The sequence below is a fragment of the Sphaeramia orbicularis genome, chromosome 6 (assembly GCF_902148855.1).
Source record: "Sphaeramia orbicularis chromosome 6, fSphaOr1.1, whole genome shotgun sequence".
Classification (NCBI taxonomy): domain Eukaryota; kingdom Metazoa; phylum Chordata; class Actinopteri; order Kurtiformes; family Apogonidae; genus Sphaeramia; species Sphaeramia orbicularis.
The window spans coordinates 32,275,088-32,297,577 of NC_043962.1; the positions used below are offsets into that span (position 1 = coordinate 32,275,088).

The window sequence follows — 22,490 nt, forward strand, 5'->3', positions numbered from 1 at the left end:
ATATTTAAGGGTCCATCACTTGTGGTCACTTGTGGTTTCCAGTCGTCTTCTGGTCCCCACTCTACCTGGAAACGTGGAGACTAAAGTTGGGAGAAAGCAGCAGAGTCCTGTCTGGGATTTATTTGAATACGACAGCAAAGAAGAGAAAAGATATAAAAAAAACCCTAAAACTAAATTAAAACTAACGTTTAGAAAATAACAAAAACTAAAAAAACTAGCAAACCTGCCCTAAAAACAAATTAAAACTAACTGAATTAGAGAAAAAAAAGTCAAAACTAAATAAAACTAAACTATAATGAAAAATCCAAAACTATTAGAACTGTGTTGACAACAAATTAAGTAATTCGTTATCATCTGCAGACTGTATGCAACGCATTGTATAGTGTGACGTATAACTTGCACACTGGAAATACCCCAAGCATAACGGTGTTGCTAACCTCTCCAACGTCGGTCCGTCTTTCACCATTCCACACATGTTAGCATGGATAGAGTTCCCTGCCTGAAGTGACAACAGCTCACGGATCTCGGCGTATCCCCAATTCGACATCTTTCTGGTCGCGTTGATATGTTTGTTTACTGTACACGGCCACGGCTCATTTTTAAATCCCCCTGGCGTAGGGGTCGCACACGCAATACGTCATCATAACGTCACACCTTGGTTGCGGAATGAGAGGTGTTCCTTTTACGTAGCGTTCCAGAACCATGATTCCACCTTTCTCATGGCTCTGTTACTACCTCTAGAGGGGTTACAAAGCTGTGACAGAGGTGGGACCAAATGATCATTTCATTTACACAGATGTTGTTCCCGGAATAAAGGTGAAATATTCCTGGAACAGGAGGGGCTTATGAGTGCCCCATAAAAGGTTAAAGTATCCAATCCAATCCAACTTTCTTTGTAAAGCACTTTAAAACAACTGCAGTGGACCAAAGTGCTGTACAGAAGAATAATTAAAACCAAAATAGAAGAATAAAATACAGATTAGATTTAAAGACATAGAAACTGTACAAAAAAAGTGCTATACAGAAGAATAAATAAAACCCAAATAAAAAGAATAAAATACAAGAATAGATTAAAAAGCCATACAATTAAAAACAACAAAATAAATAAATAAATAAAATAGATAAATAAGAACAATAAACGCACTACCAAATAAAAACAATAGAACAAAGATAGTACCTTCAAACATCTCACATGGTTTCAAAAGCCAAGGAGAAAAGATGGGTTTTAAGAAAGGATTTAAAAACAGACAGAGAGGAGGCCTGTCTGATATGGAGAGGCAGATGGTTCCATAGTTTAGGAGCTGCTGCTTAAAGGCACGCTCACCCCTGAACTTGTGTGTAGTTTTTGGTACAATCAGGAGCAGTTGGTCAGCTGACCTGAGAGAGCAGGGGTGTATATAAAGCTGCAGCAGTTCAGACAGGTAGGGTGGGGCGAGGCCATTTAGGGATTTAAAAGTAAATAAAAGAATTTCAAAATGGATCCTAAAATGTATGTGCAGCCAGTGGAGTGAGGCTAAAATGGGGGAAATGTGCTCTTGTTTACGTGTGCCGGTTAAAAAACGTGCAGCAGCATTTTGCACCATTTAGACCACTGTGACCTGACTCGCCGTTGGATCTCATGCAAACAGCCTCACTCCCAGCCTCCTCACTGCCAAATGGAGCTGTACTGCACATAATCCCACCATCCTCTGGGAGAACAAGTGTTTCCCAAACAACAGCACAACTACGGTGCGTTTCTGTGTCCTGACACGTTACGTAACACCGCTGAGCTTCATCTCTGATGCCTCCCCACGGTGTTCCATTCCCTTCGTTACTTTCGAGGCACGAGTCGGTGATGAGCTCTCAGCACAGGCCACTCACAGGGCTCACATTCCTGCCGTAAGCCTATCTTGTTGACCTCCCGCCCTGACACCCTAAAAAAAGACAGGACCATCGGTGGCTTTGGCGGCCCTCCCCTTCCTGCCTGTCAGGGTCCTCTGGCAGCTGGAACCACTAGATGAAGGAGGACTCTGAGATCAGCCACAGCATCCTGGACCTGAAAATCTGATGAGCAACAAGTAGACTGACAAAAGGACTTTAAGGAGGTTAAACTGAATTCAGAAGGTGAAATAAAAAGTGTCCTTAAACCAGCGCTGAACCATGAGTACCTTTGGGTACCAGAGGGAGCTGAAGAAATACGAGGAGGTGGATGAAGATGAGCTCCTGGCTACGCTGTCCTCTGAGGAGCTTCAGGAGCTGGAGAGGGAGCTGGCGGACCTCGACCCCGATGACAACGTCCCCATCGGCCTGAGGCAGAAAGACCAGACTGCAAAATCTCCAGTGGGGACGTTTGACAGGGATGCTCTGCTGAAATACTGGGAGGACGAGAACAAGAGGCTGCAGGAGGAGGAAAGAGTGGAGTCCAAAGCTGCACAGGTGAGACAGGACACAAGTCTGACTTCGTTCTTTTGGAGACATTTACCTTTTAGACAAACAACACTTTATTTCAATGAAAAATTAACCTGTAGAGAAAAGGCTGATGATTTGCTATTATGAAGTGAAGCACACAAACCGTTTAAGAAACTCCTGTAACTGAGCTCATTAGAAACTTCAACTCAGACATTACCACAGCAGAAAACACCTCAAATGATATCATCGGGGTTATTTTAACTTGGACACATTTCTAACAACTGTGCTGCTTGTAAACCAGGCTGTGAACTAAAGGTGCTGAGTTTAAAGAAGTAGTGACCAGAGTTATTTTAGTTCATGCAAACTAAGCCGAAAGAGTAAAAAAACAACAACAACAAAAAAAAAAAAACCCAAAACATAACTGAAATATAAATAACATGAGACAGAAAACACATCCCCTCGGCCTATTGTTGCATACTTTAATTTATTCATGTTTGATCAAAATACAACACATTATTTGAAGTATTTATTGGTTGATAACAATGGAATTCAACAGTTTCCCAGACAAGAACACATTTTAGGAGGTAAAGTAAAATCCATATGGTTTTCTCCCTATGTTGATGGTTTACGATGCACAAAAATAAAAAAAAAAAATCTTTCCTCAATGTGTGAAAAGTCATTTATAAATTATATCTGATGTCAAACATTATTTCATCTTTTTCACCTTCAGTAAATCATGATCAAAATTATGAGGCTGATAATACAAGAAAACTAAATCTAAATTATAAGTACCTGGCTCTTCAAAATAAAAACAAAATTTATGAAATCAAAAAAATAAGATTAAATTGAATTTATGAACCAAAACTAAATAGAAATAAAAGTAATAAAATGTTCAAAAGTAATAAATCTTTTTTTTTTTAACCACTAGTGAGGTTCTGATTAAAAAACTACATAAATTTACATTATGGGAAATGTAAGATTCTACTTTTACATTAACTGCTTTGCTTCTGCTTCACAGACGCGGAAAATTCTATTTTGGGTCTGTCCCAGCTTTAAGGAGGTGAATTAATAGAAGCAAACAATATACAGAAACATGTCATGTCATATTTAGCCCAGAAATAAAATAAATTAGTAATTATCTATAAATGTACAAACTATGAATTCATTTATTTTAGTAAAGTTAATACTAAGCTCAGAGTGATTTGTATAAATGTGTTTATTATGAGCTCAGCCCACTGGTAAAAGAAAAAATAAAAAGTTAATTAAATGAGTTACTTGGAAAACAGGCTAAAAATATAATGTCTGAGAAATGCCAGCTTTAATCACTGTCTGCCAGCGTTCAAGAGGGTTCTTAATTAAAAGTCAGAGGCTGGTGAATGTCAGGGTTCGACCTAATTTTCCATCCTGTCATTGTGTGCAGGAGGAACACCCAGATAAGAGCCGGGGGGAGTCGCTGACAGGGAGCTCTAACAACAGCACCAAGACTCCAGACAACGACAGAAGCACAAAGAAGGTTACACCAAAGCAGAAGAAAGTGCAGAGTGGTTTGAGCAAAACTGACACAAAAAAAGAAGAAGTGGAAAAGAAAGCTGAGAGCAAAAAAGAAGTTCAGATCAGGGATAAAGTGTCTCAGAAGAACAACGTGTCAAAAGGCTCACGAGGAGAGTCCAGGAGGTCCGAAACCACAGACCAAAACCTGAGCTCCGACCGGCCCAGCGGGAACCCCATTGTCATCGAGAACGCTCTGGAGCAGATCCTGCGTGACGACCCCACCTTGAGCGAAGTCAACCTCAACAATATTGAAGACATTTCCCAAGAGACCTTGCTTCGTTTCACTGAGGCCTTATGCGCTAACACTCATGTCCACCTGTTCAGTCTTGCAAACACCCACGCTGACGACCGGGTGGCCTTCGCCGTCTCCAAGATGCTGCGTGAGAACTGCTCCATCAAGAACCTGAACATTGAGTCCAACTTTGTGTCGGGACAGGGCATCCTGGCCATACTGGCGGCGCTGCAGCACAACAGGACGCTGGTGGAGCTGCGCTTCCACAACCAGAGGCACATCTGTGGAGGTAAGGTGGAAATGGAGATGGTCCAGCTCCTGAGGGAAAACAACACTCTGCTGAAGCTTGGCTACCAGTTTGACCTCCCGGGTCCGCGAATGACGGCGACCAGCATCCTGACGCGCAACCAGGACCAACAACGACAGAGGAGGCTCCAGGAGAAGAAGGAACAGAGTCCTCCACAGACGTCAGAACAAGTCACCACCCCATCTGCAGAAAACAAGCCACCAAAGAAGGCGTCACAATCTGCTAAAACTTCTGAAAAGCTAAATAGAAACCCCCCTCCTCCTCTGATTCCTCCCCCCTGCCCATCTTTAGACCCACCGACAAGAAAGATCGCCGAAATGGTCAAACAACACGAAATGTCCAACAGCACCAAGGGTCAGTTAAACCAAAGAAAACCCAAGACGAAGAAGCTCAAGAATGGTGCCAATGAAAAGGAGAGTGTTGATATTCTAAAAGAACTGAGGAACACTTTAAAGCCGTCGGCACAGAAGAGACGAGACGAACCGGCCTGTCCGCTACGGCCGCGGACGTCGAGCCGGGACGACCTGATGGCGGCAATTCGTGGGAGCAGCATCAGGTCTTTAAAAAGGGTAAGAAATAGTGTTTAAAGGAATTTGATTTATCTGGAGACGAAGCATCAAAGACATACTTTAGCCTCCAAAAGCCATTAGACCCCTGATGTGAAGGCCTGCTGTCATTAGACGACAGCCTCTGTCACTCTGCAAATTCCTGGACTCTTTGACAGGTTATAAATAGTTTGACTTCTCCACTGCTGTTTGATAAGACTGATGGCACAGAGCGCTGCTGGGAAGACAGCAGGCCAACTGGAAAACAAAGTATCTGTGACCTGATGTTACTTTTTTTTTTACCCAAGTAGCCAGTTTTATTTATATTAAAAAAAAGAGGAATCTAAAGAAAATATGAGAAATAATTGCAAATATGACCAGAACCTAAATTGCTGTTCACAAACAATTAACTCTTTTTTCTTATTAATTTAAAGAATAGATTTTAACTTATGTTTTTCATCTTCAATGTCTGAAAAAGTGACACTAAACCTAAACAAAAACAACATTTAAACTAAAATCGTATCTCTCCAGTCCACCTTAAACCTGCTGTTTGTCATTTTAGGTGGATCTGTCAGAGGGCTGACGTCAGCTGATGCATCCCACGCCAACTCTTCCCACATTGTATTGAAATATTTCATTTGTATTTCACATTTGGAATTTTACAGAATGTCACCTTTTAATGTTTTCTTATTTAATTTATCACTCATTCTAGCAGCAGTTTGTGTATGTTTCTTGTTGTATTTTGTTACCTGTGTGTAAAATTCACTGGAAATCTGATGTGTGAAGAAATAAAGTTCATGTTCAGATGTGTATTTATGAGCTCAAACTCACAAAAAAGACAGATTATAATGAACTATTTTAAGTATTTAACCCATTAAGACCCAAACATCCACTGGAGACCAAAACCATATATTGATCTAAACTGTTTAATAACTTCTGATCCACTAATCCCATCAGTCTATGAAAATAATTGGTGTGAAATACAGTTTTTCATCTTTTCATGGTCATCAGATATGACCCATTTGGACGTTCAGAGGCTCTGTAGTGAACGTGGAAACACCGTCATCTTCTACAACACTGATTCACCAGTAAAACCCGTGGAGTTGGATCAATGACAGTGGATGGACACACTGGGTTTATGTTCAGTTATTGATAGGTAAGTCAGTTTTTCTTCAGTTTTCTCTGTTTCGGATATAATAACCCTCAACTCTAATCTGAGTTTTTATGAAGATCTACACGATCAGTGAATTACATATAACAAAAGACTTGATTTTCACTGAAAAAATGCAAAACAGAAGATTAAATTACAATAAATGGTGATAAGTTATATAATAAAAGGTTAAATAGAGTGAAAAATTAATTTGGGAACTGACACAAAAGTCACACTGGGTCTATATGGGTTAATTCAGAATTAGAATCAGTGCCATGTTGTGAAGAGATTTTACAAAATGCATTATTATTATTATTATTATTATTATTATTATTATTATTATTATTATTATTATTACATCCACCAGGAGGTATTGTTATTGCTTTGCTTTGTGTGTTTGTGTGCATGTGTGTTTGTTTGTTTGTTAGCAAGATAACTCAAAAAGTTATGGACGGATTTTCATGAAATTTTCAGGAAATGTTGATACTGGCACAAGGAAGAAATGATTAAATTTTGGTGGTGATCGGGGGTGGGGGGGCCAAGGGGGCCCACTGATCTGCCTTGGCGGAGGTCTGTTCTCTGAGTACTTTTCTTGTTATTTTTACCTCCGCCAGGAGGTATTGTGATCGCTTTGCTTTGTGTATTTGTTTGTTTGTGTGTTTGTTTGTTAGCAACTTTACGGTAAAACTATTCCAACCATCTTTACCAGATTTTAACCACAGATAGGCCTAGGCCCTGGGATGAACCTATTAAATTTTGGGCCAAGTAGGCCAAAGTTCAAGGTCACAGCAAGGTCACAAAATCTCAAATTTTCCTATCTCTCATCATTGAGCAATTTTCGAAAATTCATAAAAAATTCAAAATGACTCCGATTAGCCTCCAATTTGATACACCTGTAGCTTACAACAATATCTTGTATCTGGCAAAAAAACTGTACACATCCACTGTGGAATGTGGACTCTGTGGACATTTCAATTTAACATTGAAAATCCCATTTACGACACATTTTTCATTATAACTCAACAAATATTGATTGGAATTTAATATAATTTGACATACACATGACTGGTACCAAGCTTCAACTTTTTCTGCTGTATGGAACAACCTTGAAACTGTTTAATTTAAAAAGAAATAGTCGATCCACACATGCACACCGTTTGGAGTGCTTGGCGGAGGTTTGCGTTCTCTGAACACTTATTATTATTATTATTATTATTATTATTATTATAAGTTTGCCAGAGACCATAAAGATTGAACTGTGTTTCAGTGGAAATAGGTCATGTGGTCTGATGAGCGCATTGGGATGTGAAGAGAGGCAGATGAAGTGATTACCCATCATGCCTAGTGCCGACAGTACAAGCCTGTGGGGGCAGTGTTATGATCTGAGGTTGATTCGGTTGCTCAGGTCTGGGTTCAGCAACATTATGTGTCCCAAAAGTGATGGAAATACATTCTTACATAAGGTTTTTGAAACAATGCCATGGCAGATATGGGCTGTAATAAAAAAATAAATGGACTCCAATGCAAATGAAACCCTCAACTAACGATCACCAGATAAAAACACATGTTCATAGAGTGATTCAACCAGGTCATCTCATGAGATCCTTCAGAGAAATCCCAGCTGCAGTTGCACCGACTGTAGCAGCTGTTGCTTACTGTCCTTCAACAGACACATGATTGTACTGCTTTAAGGACACTTGCTAACATAATGCAGTCATCAACAGTGACATTTAAAACACCACAATGTTGTAATGAGACATAAGGAAATGTCACCTGGATAGAATCCATTGAACCAATATAGAAATAGTCCTTTGTCACTATGCATCAAATGAAAGACAAGTCCACTTAATGTGTGAAATACACAGTGGCACACACAGTCATGCCTCTATTTTTGTGAGGATCTTTAATGACTAAAGCCAAGTCTTAACCCTGAAGAACCTTTTAATATCTTGACAACCTCAAAATGGTTAAAAATCTACACCTGTCCATCATGTTCCTATAAAAAGACACACATGCAAACTTTGAACAAAACATTAACCCAAGACAGAAACGTTACCTTTGGACTGGTGAATACAACGAAACACTAGTGGTACTTTTGTGGCAGTTCCCATATACATTTTTCTCCATATTTAACCTTTCTTAAGTGATTTATAACCATTTATTCTAATAGTATCGTCTTTACTTTGAGTTTTTTCAGTGTTAATCATGTACGTTCCTATATTTAATTCACTGATCATGTAGATTAAATGTCCGAGTAAATTCAAAGGTTATTACATCAAAACAGAGAAAACTGAAGAAGTGACTTTTTCAGTTAAATCTACCATTAACTAAACATAAAACCAGTGTGTCCATCCACTATCATTGATTCAACTCCATGGATTTTACTGGTGAATCAGTGCTGTAGAAGATGAGAGTGTTTCCATGGTAACTACAAAGCCTCTGAACGTCTAAATGGGTCATATCTGATGACAATGAAAAGATGAACTGCATTCTACACCAATATTTACATGCACTGACAGGATGAATGGATCAACAGGTATTAAACAGTTTAGATCAGTACTTGGTTTTGGTCCATGCATTCTGTTTGGGTCTTTATGGGTTAAATTCTATTTGAGACATTTAAATCTTCCGGGTAATATAAAACTAAAGTGGAACCACTGGAATAGCACATTAACCCTAAACTTGTCCTGTGATGAAGAGAGGACATGATTTCTCACCATTTCCATTCCTATACAAGGCCAATGCCAAAGCTAACATATTGAAATCATCTCAAAAATAGGACCAATGGCCCTGTGGCACACCGGCATGTTCTGTCAAGAATCAGTAACAACTTGAATTTGCGAGGTTGTCAGGCTCTGCCGCTTTGTTAGAGTCCTGTGGACTTGATGCAGGAGATCAACATCCCAACAGAAGAGGGTGGTACTTTGACTGGAGGAGAACTCAACTAATGAAATCAAAGTCCATATATGATTTCCTATCAGTGCTCAAAAGGAACTATATTGACATCGCTGATCATTTACATTTTATAAGCCATCAAAATATGGCCCATTATACATAAAGGTCAATTAAAAAAAAAAAAAAAAAAAAAAAAAAGAAAAATGTAAAATTCTCAAAACTGTGACCAAACTTTGTAGACATTGTCCCAACGAAGATACATACAAATTTGAAATGAATATCTATATGAATGATCTGACCAGTAATTTCAGAGAAGAAAATTTCAGAAAAGAAAATTGTTGAAATCTAGACATTGGTGACCTTGAGTTTGACCATTCAAGGTCAGTCGAGGTCAAAGGTCATGGACCCAAATGAAAGTTCATATATGACTTCCTATCAGTGCTCAATAGTAAGTATATTGATATCTCTAACCATTGTTTACATGTTTTCAGCCATTAACCCTTTAAACCCTAAGCCTAAAATGGTCCACCTGGACTTTTATTTTGACTACAAAAAGGTTAGAAAGTATGCTGTGAGTGAGTCTGTTTCGCCATTCTTCCAGAGCACTTTTTTTCCCAGATCTTTCAAAATCTAGCAGTCATTTACAATTTACTGCATGTTACAATTCTGCCAAAACTTATTCTCCAGCTTCTAGTACAGGTGTGAGTGAAATTACCATAATGACCCAATAAAGCCCATAAAGCACAACATCTAAGGTTTCAGAAACTGTTTGAATTTTTCCAGTTGCACAAACAGTGAAAGAATTACAGCCATCCAAACTGTATATGCACAGGGTGTGTCAGCGATGACACGTCAGGTTTTAAAGAGTTAAAATATGGCACATTTTAAGTAAAGGCAAATTTTTACTATTTCAAAAATGTGTTGAAAATTCAAAGACCAACATTTCTCAAAACTGTGAACAAATTTTGTCGACATTGTCCCCAGGAAGCTACATATAAAATTCAAAATGAATCCAGTGGTTTCATCAGAGTTGTTTGACGAAATTGCTAATGAAGACGAGGAACACAACGCCAGACCCAGTGGCTTCACAACAGCTCATGACCTATCATGGTGAACTAATCGTTTCAGTAATAATGGAATTAAAAACACAAACCAAGTGTGAACAGACAAATTAATATATAAAGTTAATAAATTAACAGCTGGCCTTATATTCAGGTACTACAGTAGGTATTGGACAATAATTGTTTAGGAATTTCATAAGACAAAAAAAGAACACAAGACACAATCTCTGTAAATATTAACATTTATTTAAGTATACAATTTAGTATTCTCACTGCCCCCCCACCCCTCCCAACCCTCTTCACAGGTTCAATGTCAGTATGACGGCTTGTCGATGCAGCATTAAGCCTCGCAGGAGGACGGTAAAAACTCTAAGACGAACAGTTAAAACGATTCTTCACAGGCATCGCCAAGCTGCTCGCACACATTTGGTTCATTATTATTTGCTTTTTTCAGTTTTCTCCACATGGAGGCATTTACAGTCGCATTGCATAACATTACAGTTTGTTAACTGAAGGACGGGAGAAGAGTATTAAACATTATTTTTCTATATTTTGCAATATATTATTCATTATGTGATACTGTTTGAAATACTGACCGGAGTGCAGCAGGAACGAAATTGATGTCACAACAAAAGCAACCGACCAGACAAGAACAAAACCCCCGTCGTTTCACACCTGCCATAGTGAATTAATGTTTTAGGAAAGAAATGTCAGTCATGTTTGTTCGCGATACTGCACAACTTTCAGCTTTTAAGATATCCGTCACTGCTGAAATCTGCCTGAAACAAGTTCTTCTCACAAACACACACAGCCCCCCCCAAAAAACAAAACAAAACCCCCCACAAAACTATTGTAGAAACTGTGCAAATAAACATACAGAAAAATAAAAGTAGAAGACGAGGCAGCTGAGCCTCTGCATTTTGGTCGACAGAAGTCTTTATGAAATCAATAACACGACTAGACTACGATTTTATAAGAAAACTCAAGAATAAGAAAAAAAAAAAAAAAAAAAAGCAGGTGCAGAAAATAATGTCACATTTAAGCTGAGGATTCTGCCTGTTTGGTCAAATAACATCTCCCTTTTCAATGATGAGGAATGAAAACATGAAGAAATTAACACATAAAATTATCTCCCAGGTTCCTCTTGAATATTCTCTATTATTTATTATAGGTAATGACGGGTTAAGTGCTTTCTAGTGACAGGACGTTCCGGGGGAGGAGGATGACGAGGGTGTGCAACAAACAGATTTAACGGATGAGGTATTGCACAGATTAATTATAATCATCATAAAAAAACAAAAAGGCAAAAATAAATATGCACCAAGTTCATACAACATTTACATTACAATTTTAGTCAGATTCTGGAAGATTTTTAAGAGATATTTTAGTGTAAGTGGTAGAGGGGAGGAGGGGTCTTCACTAGTCTTCCCATTCGTCGTCATCCTCAAAGTCCTCTTCGTCATCGTCGTCTTCATCCTCATCTAAGAAAATAAAAACAAAGACAAAGAATGAGGGGAAAAAAATGAAGGAAAGGGGGAAGACAGTGTATGGAGAAGCCATGATCTACATCAGGGTTCCTACAGGTTTCTACAAGTTACATTTAAGACTTTTTAAGACTACTTAGAACAGAATTTAATATCCATTTCACAGTCTATTTTACGGCCATACTGGCAAAAATGTGTGACTCCCAGAAATTAGGAAAACTTATTTATATACATCAGCAGAGACTGAATACTACAGTATATACATACTGTACACAGAACTGAATGTCCTGGGATCAGTTCTCATTGGGGGCTGCAAAGTTAGCAATTATTAGTTTCTAATTTCAATGTAAATTGTCGGGTTGGAACGAGTGGACTAACATTACCTTCTTTGCATCTTGGACATTTCCCAGACACATTTAAACACAATAAAGCAAACAAGTTTATGGCAACATAACTTAAGACCTACCATATCAAATTTAATACCTTTTTAAAGACTTTTGTAAGGCATTAAATGGAGATTTGTATATTCAAGACTTTTAAGACCCCATGGAAACTCTGTATATGAACTGTAGAGATGAAAGTAAAGGCAGTTGAACAAGTGAAAATATAAACACAGCTTACAAATACCCCTGCCTGGTCGTACAACACATTGCCCCTCCTGCTTACTGACACCCTGCCTAACCAGGTATCCATTTTCAAGCTTTTAAAACTCTGCAAAAATTTAAAAAAAAAGCAAAAAATTAGAGAAATGTAAAGAACATACAGTCACAGAAAAAAATATTACACCCTCAAAAGTCATCAAAAACAATTGTTATGCAATCCAGTACTAACTCCTGTGTGTATCATGTGACTAAAACAGACAGAAAAGAAAACATGGAATGCCTAAAAGCGCTGTTTTTGTCAGTACAATCCCATAGCTATTGATGTAAGAACTGAAGTGATTTTGGTTATTATCAAGAAAACATGGAAAATGGATAGATATCAGCTCTGAAATTAAACTCTTATGAGCTATTTTTGTTCTTATCATTATATTTGTCCAAACAAATGTACCTTTAGTTGTACCAGGCATTAAAATGAATAAGAAACCTAAGAAAACAAAAGATGGGCAAATAATTTTTTTCTGAAACTGCATGTGTGAGAAATTTGAAAAGAACTGAGCGAACAATGTCAGAGAAACCGGCTGAACAAATTTTCTCAGTGGAAATTTTTAAATATTTGTAAAAAAAAAAAAAAATCTAATCATTTAAATTCAGCCATCTAACTGGGCACTGCACCTCTCCTAGTGATAAAGAACACGTGTGAAATTTGAAATGAACTGGGTGAAGAGTACCGGAGAAATGGGATGGACAAAAATCTCAGATTGAATTCCTGGTAAATCTTTCATTATCATCCAGGTATATCTATAGAGGGTGGGGGTGTAATAATAATAATAATAAAAGACACTGAGGCCAGATCTGGAGCCCTGGTGTGCCTCAGGTGATGCATTCAACTGACCTGAGGAATGAATGGCTTTGCTCCTCTTCTGCATCACTTCCATGAGAGCGCCAACGATGCCTGCAGCCGGAGCCGGCGTTGGAGGACTGGACTCTGGATGATCTGACACCTGAAGACACAAACACACAAGTCCAGTTTAGAAAGAAGTTACTTTGACTATTTAGAGAAGAGTTCAGCATTTGTTTCTCATCAGATCATCCAGTAGAACTCTGGAAATCATGTGACTTGTTTTGTTTATATGAGAATGAAAGTGAAAACGAATGGAGCCAATAGGCATTTCTGAGCATGAAAATATAGTTCACAGCACAATTTAATGCTAAAGAAAATAAAACTAAATAGCCTTTTAATCTATGCCAAAACCAAATTACATTGCCTTATTTACAATCTTCATGTCTTATTCTCAACATCTAATGCATGTTACTGTTCATATGCTGGCGTTTTGACTTTACCTGATTGCATGATTCCAGTTATCAGAGGTCTAGACCTATCTTTACACCAATGATACAAATGTTTACAAGTAAAGTCACTGTTCCTTTAAAGCAGGGGTGGGCAATGCTGGTCCTCGAGGGTCGGTATCCTGGATGATTTAGATGTTTCCCTCTTCCAGCACACCTGGTTCAGTTAATGATCAGCTCATCATCAAGCTTTGCAGAAGCCTGATAATGATGTAATGGCTTCCAGGTGTGCTGGAAGAGGGAAATATCTAAAACATGCAGGAGACTGGCCCTCCAGGACTGGAGTTGCCCACCCCTGCTTTAAAGCTACAGTAAGCAGAAAGTTAGGAAAATCCTCCTCTATGTTACCAACTGACTCGAGGCTTCCAACAAAGGAGGTCACACAGTAAGACTAACCAAAAAGTAATTAATTTACTTAAACAAATAACCTAAAATAGCTAATAAAGTGGGATATTGAATAAGGAGAGTAACTAGTCATGTCAGCAGTGTGTGGATGACTGACAATAAGGCTATATGTATATATATATATATATATATATATATATATATAAATACTGGCAGATTTTAGATTCCAGGTCATTATCCATCTTATTTTATCTATTGCTTGCTGCAAGTGCACTTTATTTTGCTCTGTACCGTCCTGCTGATGCAAAATGCATAACCTTATCTTATTTTATCTCATTTTATGTGTTGTCTGGTTCAACAGAGTGGAAAGGGGTCGTCACAGTTCTAAGAATAAACTGTATGTAAACATAATGGTGACATGGTGTTTAATGCCACTATGGAAAAATAAACCCAAACTATCATGATGAGCGACGGATTCTTACAGCTTTCATTGCAGCCGTCAGTGTTTTTACATCCCTAGTGTGAGAACAGAACTGAGACTGGGTGAATTCTGTCAGGGAGTAGATTTTCTAAAGCCTGAACACAGCTGAGATGAGGTGTAGACATCACGTAAAAAAGCCTACTGGAGTTTTAACATGCAACCATGTTGGTCTTACTGTCTTGAGCTGGATCCCCTGTCGGATCTGGTCCAACAGAGCGTCTCGTCCCGTGCTGGAGGCTGGCGGTCGGTTGTTCTGCTCCACCTTTTTCAGTTGTGTTCCTCCTCTGATTTGCTCCAGCAGTGCGGACTTCCCGCCAGGACTCGGCGAATGAGGAGAGTCTCCGCCTCCTCCGACACTGTCCAGCTCTGGAGGCGGAGGTCCTGGTGGGGGAGGAGGAGGTGGAGGAGGGGGAGGTGGTGGAGCAGGAGTAGAGCTGGTACCGCCGCCTGGTGGAGACTGCTGGGCTACTGGAGGAGGTGGAGGGGGCGGAGCTTGAGGGGTGACAGATGCGTGTGATGGAGGAGGGGGTGGGGGGGGCTGGTGGTGATGATGGTGGTGGTGGTGGGGAGGGGGAGTGGGCTGGTGACCTCTGGTGGGGGGAGGCGGCGGAGGTGGAGCACCCAGAGTTCCTGGTCTGGAGGGAGGTGGGGGAGGCGGAGCTGAAGCAGGTGCCCGAGATGGAGGAGGGGGAGGAGGAGGAGGGGCTCCTCGGCCTCCTCTTGATGGGGGAGGAGGAGGGGGTGGAGCTGAACTGTGGGGGGGTGGAGGAGGAGGAGGGCCGCTGCGAAAAGGGGGTGGAGGAGGCGCTGTGGGGAGACGAGACAGAGTAAATCAGTAATCAGATGATGACATCATACAGGTGTGGGCGGAGCCACTTCAGGTAAATAAAGCACCATTCATAAGGTGAGTCTGAGTAGTTCTATTTGTTTAAGATGGTTCCCAACCCAGTGAAATGATCTGGAAGTAACACTGCCATGACAAGAGCCGTCTGAACGCTCTAAATGCAAAAGTCTCCTTTAGGATACACTGGACCATCCTTTACCTCAGGAGACAACAGAACGCAGACCCACAGTTCACTGCAGCAACGACATCGGCTGTTCAACATGAATACTCAGGTCAAACGATCAACATGGCAGAACAGGACGCACATTTTCCATCTTATACCAAACTGTTTAATACGATGATATATTCATTCATTCATTTTCTGAACCCGCTTTATCCTCACTAGGGTCACGGGGGTCGCTTGGAGCCTATCCCAGCTACATAAGGGCGAAGGCGGGGTACACCCTGGACAAGGCACCAGTTCATCGCAGGGCTGACATATAGAGACAAACAATCACTCTCACATTCATACCTATGGGCAATTTAGATTAACCAATTAACCTATCAGTGCATGTCTTTGGATGGTGGGAGGAAGCCCACCCCTCGTTGACTGGTGTTGGAATCGAACCCAGGACCTTCTTGCTGTGAGGCACGAGTGCTAACCACTGCCCACGATGATATGTTTTTACCGTTAAACAGTTGTAGATGTAAAATGTGAAGTAAATGCAACAGAACATGTGCTTATTTTGCATTAGTTACATCTTTACAGGCTAGAGTTGTATCATTGATTCATTTCTGTCTCCTTCAGTCAAAATTGCTTTAATAAAAATAAACTAAATTAAACAGTGAACTGGATCCTCTACAGGAAGAAAAATCAGGGTGGAGGAAGTGTATTTGAGAGTTTAATGTTATTATAAATGTAGTCAGATGATGTTTTTAAGCCTCCAAGTAAAGGTAAGAATGACCACAGGCAGGCTAGTAGGTTTATAGCTTTATGTTCATTTTGACACAATCCATCTGATCCTGGATTCATTTTGACTGATGTGAGTGGACAGGATGAGTGTGACTGACTGATAGTGCAGCTTCAGTCATTATCTAGGCCAATTTCTGTTTCAATGTAAAGGAAAAAAAAAAATTCTGTTATAACTGTAAAACTTCAACCGTCTCTTTAAACTTCAGGACTAAACCTGGAATGCGATATATGATATTCAGATTCAGGTCACTCCTCACACCTTCCTTCCTGCTGTCAAACCAACATGAATAAAACATGGTTAGAAACTGTGGTCAGAAGAACTAAAGTCAGTCACCAAGGATGAAAAAGTAAGAGTGAAAGCCTGGTTTCATCTACACTCACCTCAAATCAACTGTCTGACAGAAAGATAAGAAAAAAAAGGATATTCAACGAGGACGATGAAGCAGTGAGAGGAATTATAATATGTTTAAGTGAACATTTGTCGTTTAACTTAAAAAGAAAAATGAAAATGATAAGAAAGAAGAATATTTAGCATCTACAAATGTAATAAAATGTTGGATTATTTTAAACTGACCTTTCTCATGAGCAATGATATTAAAACTCCAAGTTACTTTGAGAAATGTCCATCATTTTATTACTAAATCAAAGAGCCTTTAAACCCATAAAGACACAAACGTCCACCATCAACTGAAAGCATCTATTAATGTAAACTGTTCAATACCTGTTGATCCATTAATCCTATCAATACATGTAAATAATTGGTGTAAAATACAGTTTGTCATCTTTTCATGGTCATCAGATATGACCCATTTGGATGTTCAGAGGCTCTGCAGTTACCGTGGAAACACTCATCTTCTACAACATTCCAGTAAAACCCATGGAGTTGGATCAATGACAGTGGATGGAAATACTTGACTTCTGTTCAGTTAATGAGAGATTTTACTGAAAAAGTCACCTTTTCTGCAGTGTTCTGTTTTTTATATAATAATCCTCAACGTCTGTCTTTGATATAATAATTCTCAACTTTGATCTGAGTTTTTATGAACATCTACATTATCAGTAAATGAAATATAGGAAAATACCTGATTTATCCTGATAAAATCCTGGCAAAATACAGAGAATAATATTAAAATAAATGGTGATAAATCATTTAAGAAAGGTTAAATATAGAGAAAATTTCATTTGGGAACTGACACAAAAGACGTGCTGGGCCTTTACAGGTTAATAAATCTTGCTCTGAATTTCATTTTACGTGGAGATCCTGCTGAAAATGTTGGTGGAACTTTTGTGTGAAAATGTGTGACCTGCATGCGTGCCCTCACCCTGCCTCCTCAGCTCATTCTTCACGGCTTCTACGCCTCCCTTCTTCTCGATGAAGTCATAGATGACCTTCGACGTCTCTCGGTCCTTCAGCTGAGCCTCGGAGATGCCGCACATGTCGAACAGGTTCTTCAGCTCAGGGTCCAGGTTGTTCAGCTGCAACGGGTCCAGCAACAGAGTTTTTAATCAACAGATAGGTTCAAGGTCTAATGTTTGTCAAAACTAGGACTGTGTGTGACTTAAAACCACACTTTAAATATTAAATGAGCTTCTATTAAATGTCATCTGTATCATTTTCTACTGTTACAGAAGCTGCACAGTGACACCTGGAGGCAAACAAGTAGAACTACAGAGGGCCTCCAACTTGCCAACAAACTAACATTCAGCTGCTCATCCTTCAGTTTAACCCAATTCATGCAAGATGATAATTCAGAATTATACCCAAAAGACACAACACATAATTTTTCCTGTTCTTTTGCCTTTATTCTGTGCATATGTGACAAATACACATCCATAAATCTGTACTGATATCATGAAAAAACCTTGGCTGCAGAACTTCCCTGAGAATCATCATGTTTAACATTTCTCTTCAATATAAAGTGAAGTCAGTGTATTTGCCTGTACAAACAGGAGCTGCTAATGAATAATTCAGCATACGTTTAAAGCATTATGGGACGTGCAGCTCTAATATATAACACTTGGAACTTAATTTAGATAGAAAGAGGAAATGACTTTGTAAATAAAAAATATGCTGCAAAAGTTTGATGTTTGTTTTTTAATTCATGCATGAAAATGTGAAACAGTCAATGATGTTTTACAGATTCTCTCATATAAAGTCAAGATAAACCATTAAAGTCAGACAAATATGCAGGGCACACACTGTGGGTGGATTAGTGAAATAAAGTGGTACCAGAGTAATGAGACTCATCCACGACAGGGTGAAAACCCTGCACATGGATTAAATAACCATAACTCTTATAAAGGGGGATGCTGCTCCATTAATTGTAAGATACACAAACCAAAATCTAATTACTTACTGATATTCACTCAATCGGTATCTAAAAACCACTAAGAACGTCACTAAGACTTCAGTGTGTCCTCAACATTATGCTTACATCAATGACAATATGTGTTTCTATATATTCAATTCTACATTATATCTGTTTAATATACATACATATTTGTGCCATGTCCTGCTGTGTGTTGGCTGATACTCTATCTGCTAAGACAGAATATGCTTCATATTTTAGTGCAATTGTTGGTAATCCTCTGTTTATTGTTAACTTGTTTCTGCGGTTGTGTAACAAGGATGGCAGCTTGGTCCTCTATGGAACATTTTGTGTCCGTCTGCAGCTTCTAAGACTCACAGAGATGTTTGTGAACATGAGCAGGAAGCAACAACGGCCTATTGTTTGATTTCATTACGCAGCGCTCACACAGGTCACTATTGTGTTTGTGTGTTTGCGTATGTGTGTCTAGTTAGTACTCACATCAAAACCTGTGTTAGGATCCCAGCCCACGTGGCCGATGTGCCTGAAGAAGACAGGACAGATGTGTGGTGAGGTCACACACATGTCTATAAAAACGGACAAACACACTCTTACACCAACTGTTTAACATGTGCACACGTTCGCCCACGTGCTCATGCTAAACAGTGAGCCCACACACTCATGCATAGGAGACAGTGTGGTCATTGAGTGCGCTCGGACCCGACATGTTTACCGCTGAAGCAGACTCCCAGCTGGATCACACAGAACAGGTCTTCCTCTGCTGTGACCTTTGACCTTACATTTCTTCTATATTACGTGATCTTATGCTAACCTCATCCCTCCATTCATGGATCTAAACAGGACAGAACCTGATGAATAAATGTTTAATGTGTTTAGTAGTCAATGGTTTCTGGGTGTCAGACATATTAGACCGACTCACTGGAAGTTGCTGGGTGTGCCGATGTCCGCTTTGGTCAGCTTCTTCTTCTTGCCTTTGGTTTTCTTGTCCTTCCTGTTCAGGCCGCTGTGGCTCAGCATGTTGTTGAGGTGGTATGGCTGCTGGTGGCTGTGGGAGTTGTGGAAGCGGACGTTGTTGATCTCTGGGTTCTTGATGTCCACTGTGGCCATGGGCAGAGCGGGACCTGCACATGGGAAGGAAGGGAGGGAGGGGTGGTTAGAGGTCAGTGTCCATTAGCAGTGGCACAGATGATTCACATGGTATTTGTTTATTGTCATTTATGAGGAATCCCTCCCCTCCTTTGGTCCATCTATGCCTGCATCTGCTGAATTAAATTTGTGTCTGTTGGGGACAAAATACATTTTCCAATTGTGATTAATGCCATTTCACCTGAAGACCATATAAAATACTGTACATAAAAAAAAAAAAAATTCTGCGTAAAGTGCATCTTCACTATGAGAACAGTGTGAGGTGCAACACGGGTGAGAACAATACAATCACAATGGTCCTGCCATACAACACTTGTATGATATTTAATACACCAGAAGTAAGTCGATACATCATGTCGTCTGTTAAAATGAAGGAAAAATTACACATTTATTCACTGCACTGAGGTGTCAGGTGACAGCTGAGATGCAACAATGTACAAAAGAATTAACAGTCGTAGATTACTACCGATTAGTACCTTTTAAAAACACACAGACTGGAACTTCCATGTCCACGTACACAATGGGTTTAACAAAAAACATGTACGAGAGGAAGCATACATTATTACCATCTGTTCCACTCTTGTACAAAAAATACATTCAGAAATGAATGTTCATCATCAGAGTTCACACCACCTGACGATCCTGGATCTATTGGATCTCTGAAAGAGCGTAAAGTGTTTACTAGTGTGGAAACTAAACGAGCAGAATGATGGAAAAGTAAAAAGGATTAAGATCGATATATTAAGGCATTTTATACAACTGCAAAACAAAAAACCCTGTATCATAATACTAGATGTCTCAGAGCATTTGTGTGTGTCTCTGTGTGTGTATCTGTTTTCAACTGGCCAACTCCAAACAATATGTGGAAAAAAAAACAAAAACAAACGTGTGATAAATTAAAGTTCTGAAACTACAGTCGTGGAAACAATTATTACACCACCCTTGTTTTCTTCAATGTCTGTTCATTTTAATGCCTGGTACAACTAAAGGTACATTTGTTTGGACAAATATAATGATAACAACAAAAATACCTCATAAGAGTTTAATTTCAGAGCTGATATCTAATCATTTTCCATGGTTTGCTTGATAATAACCAAAATCACTTAAATTCAATATCTATGGCATTGTACTGCCAAAAACAGTGCTTTTAGGCATTCCATGTTTTCTTTTCTGTCTATTTTAGTCACATGATACACACAGGAGTTAGTACTGGATTGCATAACCACTGTTTTGGATGACTTTTAATGGTCTAATAATTTTTCTGCAACTGAATTTACTGAAGTTACATCTTGAATGCTATTCTGCAGTCTTAATAATATATATGTGCCCTCAAGACGCTGATTTGTTTTCATGAATAACATTTCCTTCATCAGGTTTTATCACGACTCACACCCTCACATATGCAAACCTGTTCTGTATCTGCAGAACCCAAAGGCCCATCACAGTCCCAGCCTGTCAGTCTGCATCATCAACTAAATAAAGGATATAAACTTACTGTAGGCAAGAATTAAACTCCAATTTGATTTGATCTTTACAATATGTTCTTATGATCTGCTCACGATAAGTCCTGTTAAGACGTTTCATCGATCTTTAAAAGCCTTAATAACCTATTTGACTGTCACCAATATGTCTTTAACAGTGAGTGGAGGATCTAAAGGTCAGAGGGCAGCTGTGGATCCATTTTGTGTTTGCTGTTCACTGTCAGTGACTTCATCCGCCTGCACTGAGCTGTCAATGATCCATATTTTCTAATATTAATGCCCTCCTCGTCTCCTGTTGCTCTGGGCTGCTCAGCCTCAAATTCTTCATAATCTTCACAAACCACAGCAGCATCTGACATAACCACTAATCCACAGATAATCCCAGTCCAAATCCCCCGGACTCCCCTTGAATGCTGGATGTCTCCGACCACACCAACAGGCTTGGCTCAAATCTGCTGTCTCCTGAGGACCAGGGCGGCCTCGTGGGTGTTTTTGGTTTTAAAGCAAAGCCACATGGAATGCAGCCTGAGTATTAACGATGGTACTTTTATGATGACGACCAAATGGCTGGTGCAGAGTAGGAAAAAAAAATTAAAATACAGAATCACTTGGTTTAAGTCTATTATGGACTGAAGGCTGGCATTAGAAGATTTGTTGGATTGATGTTGGATGTCAACCTCGGATTTGCTTGAACCTACAAACACTAGAGCGAAGATGGACATCAGGCCTGTTAAATATTTGACTAGTCAGTGTATCCTGGGTCTCAGATTAGGCTGAATTAAATGCCTAAAATCATTATGGCAGTTAGTGTGACTCCAATTTGGAGTAATTTTCAATGAGTTTTTCTTTTCTTTTTTAATCTAAACATAATTTCTGTTCAAGTCTGCACCAACTGAGCATGTTTCCATATGTCCAGAGAATAAGATTCGTCAGCCAAGCCATCTGTGTAGCACCATTATGATTTAGTCTTTAAATGAGGAGCCACGATGGAGGAGGTGGGCGGGACACATGTTTCACTAATCACAAAATTGCAGCTCTGTTGTGATGACAATATTTTACTTAATTGTTCGGTTTAATGTGGGATGTCTCAAGACTTCCCTACAAAAGCCAAGCACATCAACCATATCATTCATCATCATTCAGTGGATTAAAACTAAGTAGATGAGCTTCTGTAACATTGGCCTGTAGATGCAGAGACACTTGAGACGCAACAGCAACATGTTGAAGCAAAAGAAACTGTCAGCCAAGAATTTATGAGCATGTGATCATCTCATCAGATCCAAATATTATGTAGCACAAACACGACATTATTCATTAAACTCCTTCAGCTCCCTGTGTGGCATTTAAAA

General features: G+C 39.3%; 2 protein-coding genes across 4 annotated transcripts in view; one reads left to right on the forward strand and one right to left on the reverse strand.

The window, feature by feature from the left end:
* Positions 1-22,490, reverse strand: part of wasla (WASP like actin nucleation promoting factor a) — a 30,087-nt gene that overhangs the window by 813 nt on the left and 6,784 nt on the right. For 2 of the 3 annotated variants that reach the window (XM_030137634.1, XM_030137635.1), the window contains 6 exons: positions 19,434-19,635; positions 18,995-19,037; positions 17,507-17,660; positions 14,564-15,195; positions 13,108-13,216; positions 10,575-11,610 (listed from right to left, as the gene is read on the reverse strand). In XM_030137634.1, coding sequence (XP_029993494.1) covers positions 11,549-11,610; positions 13,108-13,216; positions 14,564-15,195; positions 17,507-17,660; positions 18,995-19,037; positions 19,434-19,635 — 1,202 coding nt within the window. In that variant the 3' untranslated portion in view covers positions 10,575-11,548. Of the gene's footprint in view, positions 1-10,574; positions 11,611-13,107; positions 13,217-14,563; positions 15,196-17,506; positions 17,661-18,994; positions 19,038-19,433; positions 19,636-22,490 lie in introns of those variants that run through there. The other variant, XR_003935706.1, reaches the window with a different exon arrangement.
* On the forward strand, positions 1,821-5,829 carry lmod2a (leiomodin 2 (cardiac) a). The gene is made up of 3 exons (XM_030137638.1): positions 1,821-2,415; positions 3,809-5,047; positions 5,586-5,829. The coding sequence occupies exons 1-3, from the start codon at positions 2,140-2,142 to the stop codon at positions 5,604-5,606; spliced, it is 1,536 nt and encodes a 511-aa protein (XP_029993498.1). The 5' UTR covers positions 1,821-2,139; the 3' UTR covers positions 5,607-5,829.

Bases quoted from the DNA above. Each gene is read 5' to 3' on its own strand.
- lmod2a (XM_030137638.1), top strand. From the start codon at position 2,140: ATGAGTACCTTTGGGTACCAGAGGGAGCTGAAGAAATACGAGGAGGTG. The intron at 2,416-3,808 runs GTGAGACAGGAC...CATTGTGTGCAG, and splicing joins TGGAGTCCAAAGCTGCACAG to GAGGAACACCCAGATAAGAG. The intron at 5,048-5,585 runs GTAAGAAATAGT...TTGTCATTTTAG, and splicing joins GCATCAGGTCTTTAAAAAGG to GTGGATCTGTCAGAGGGCTG.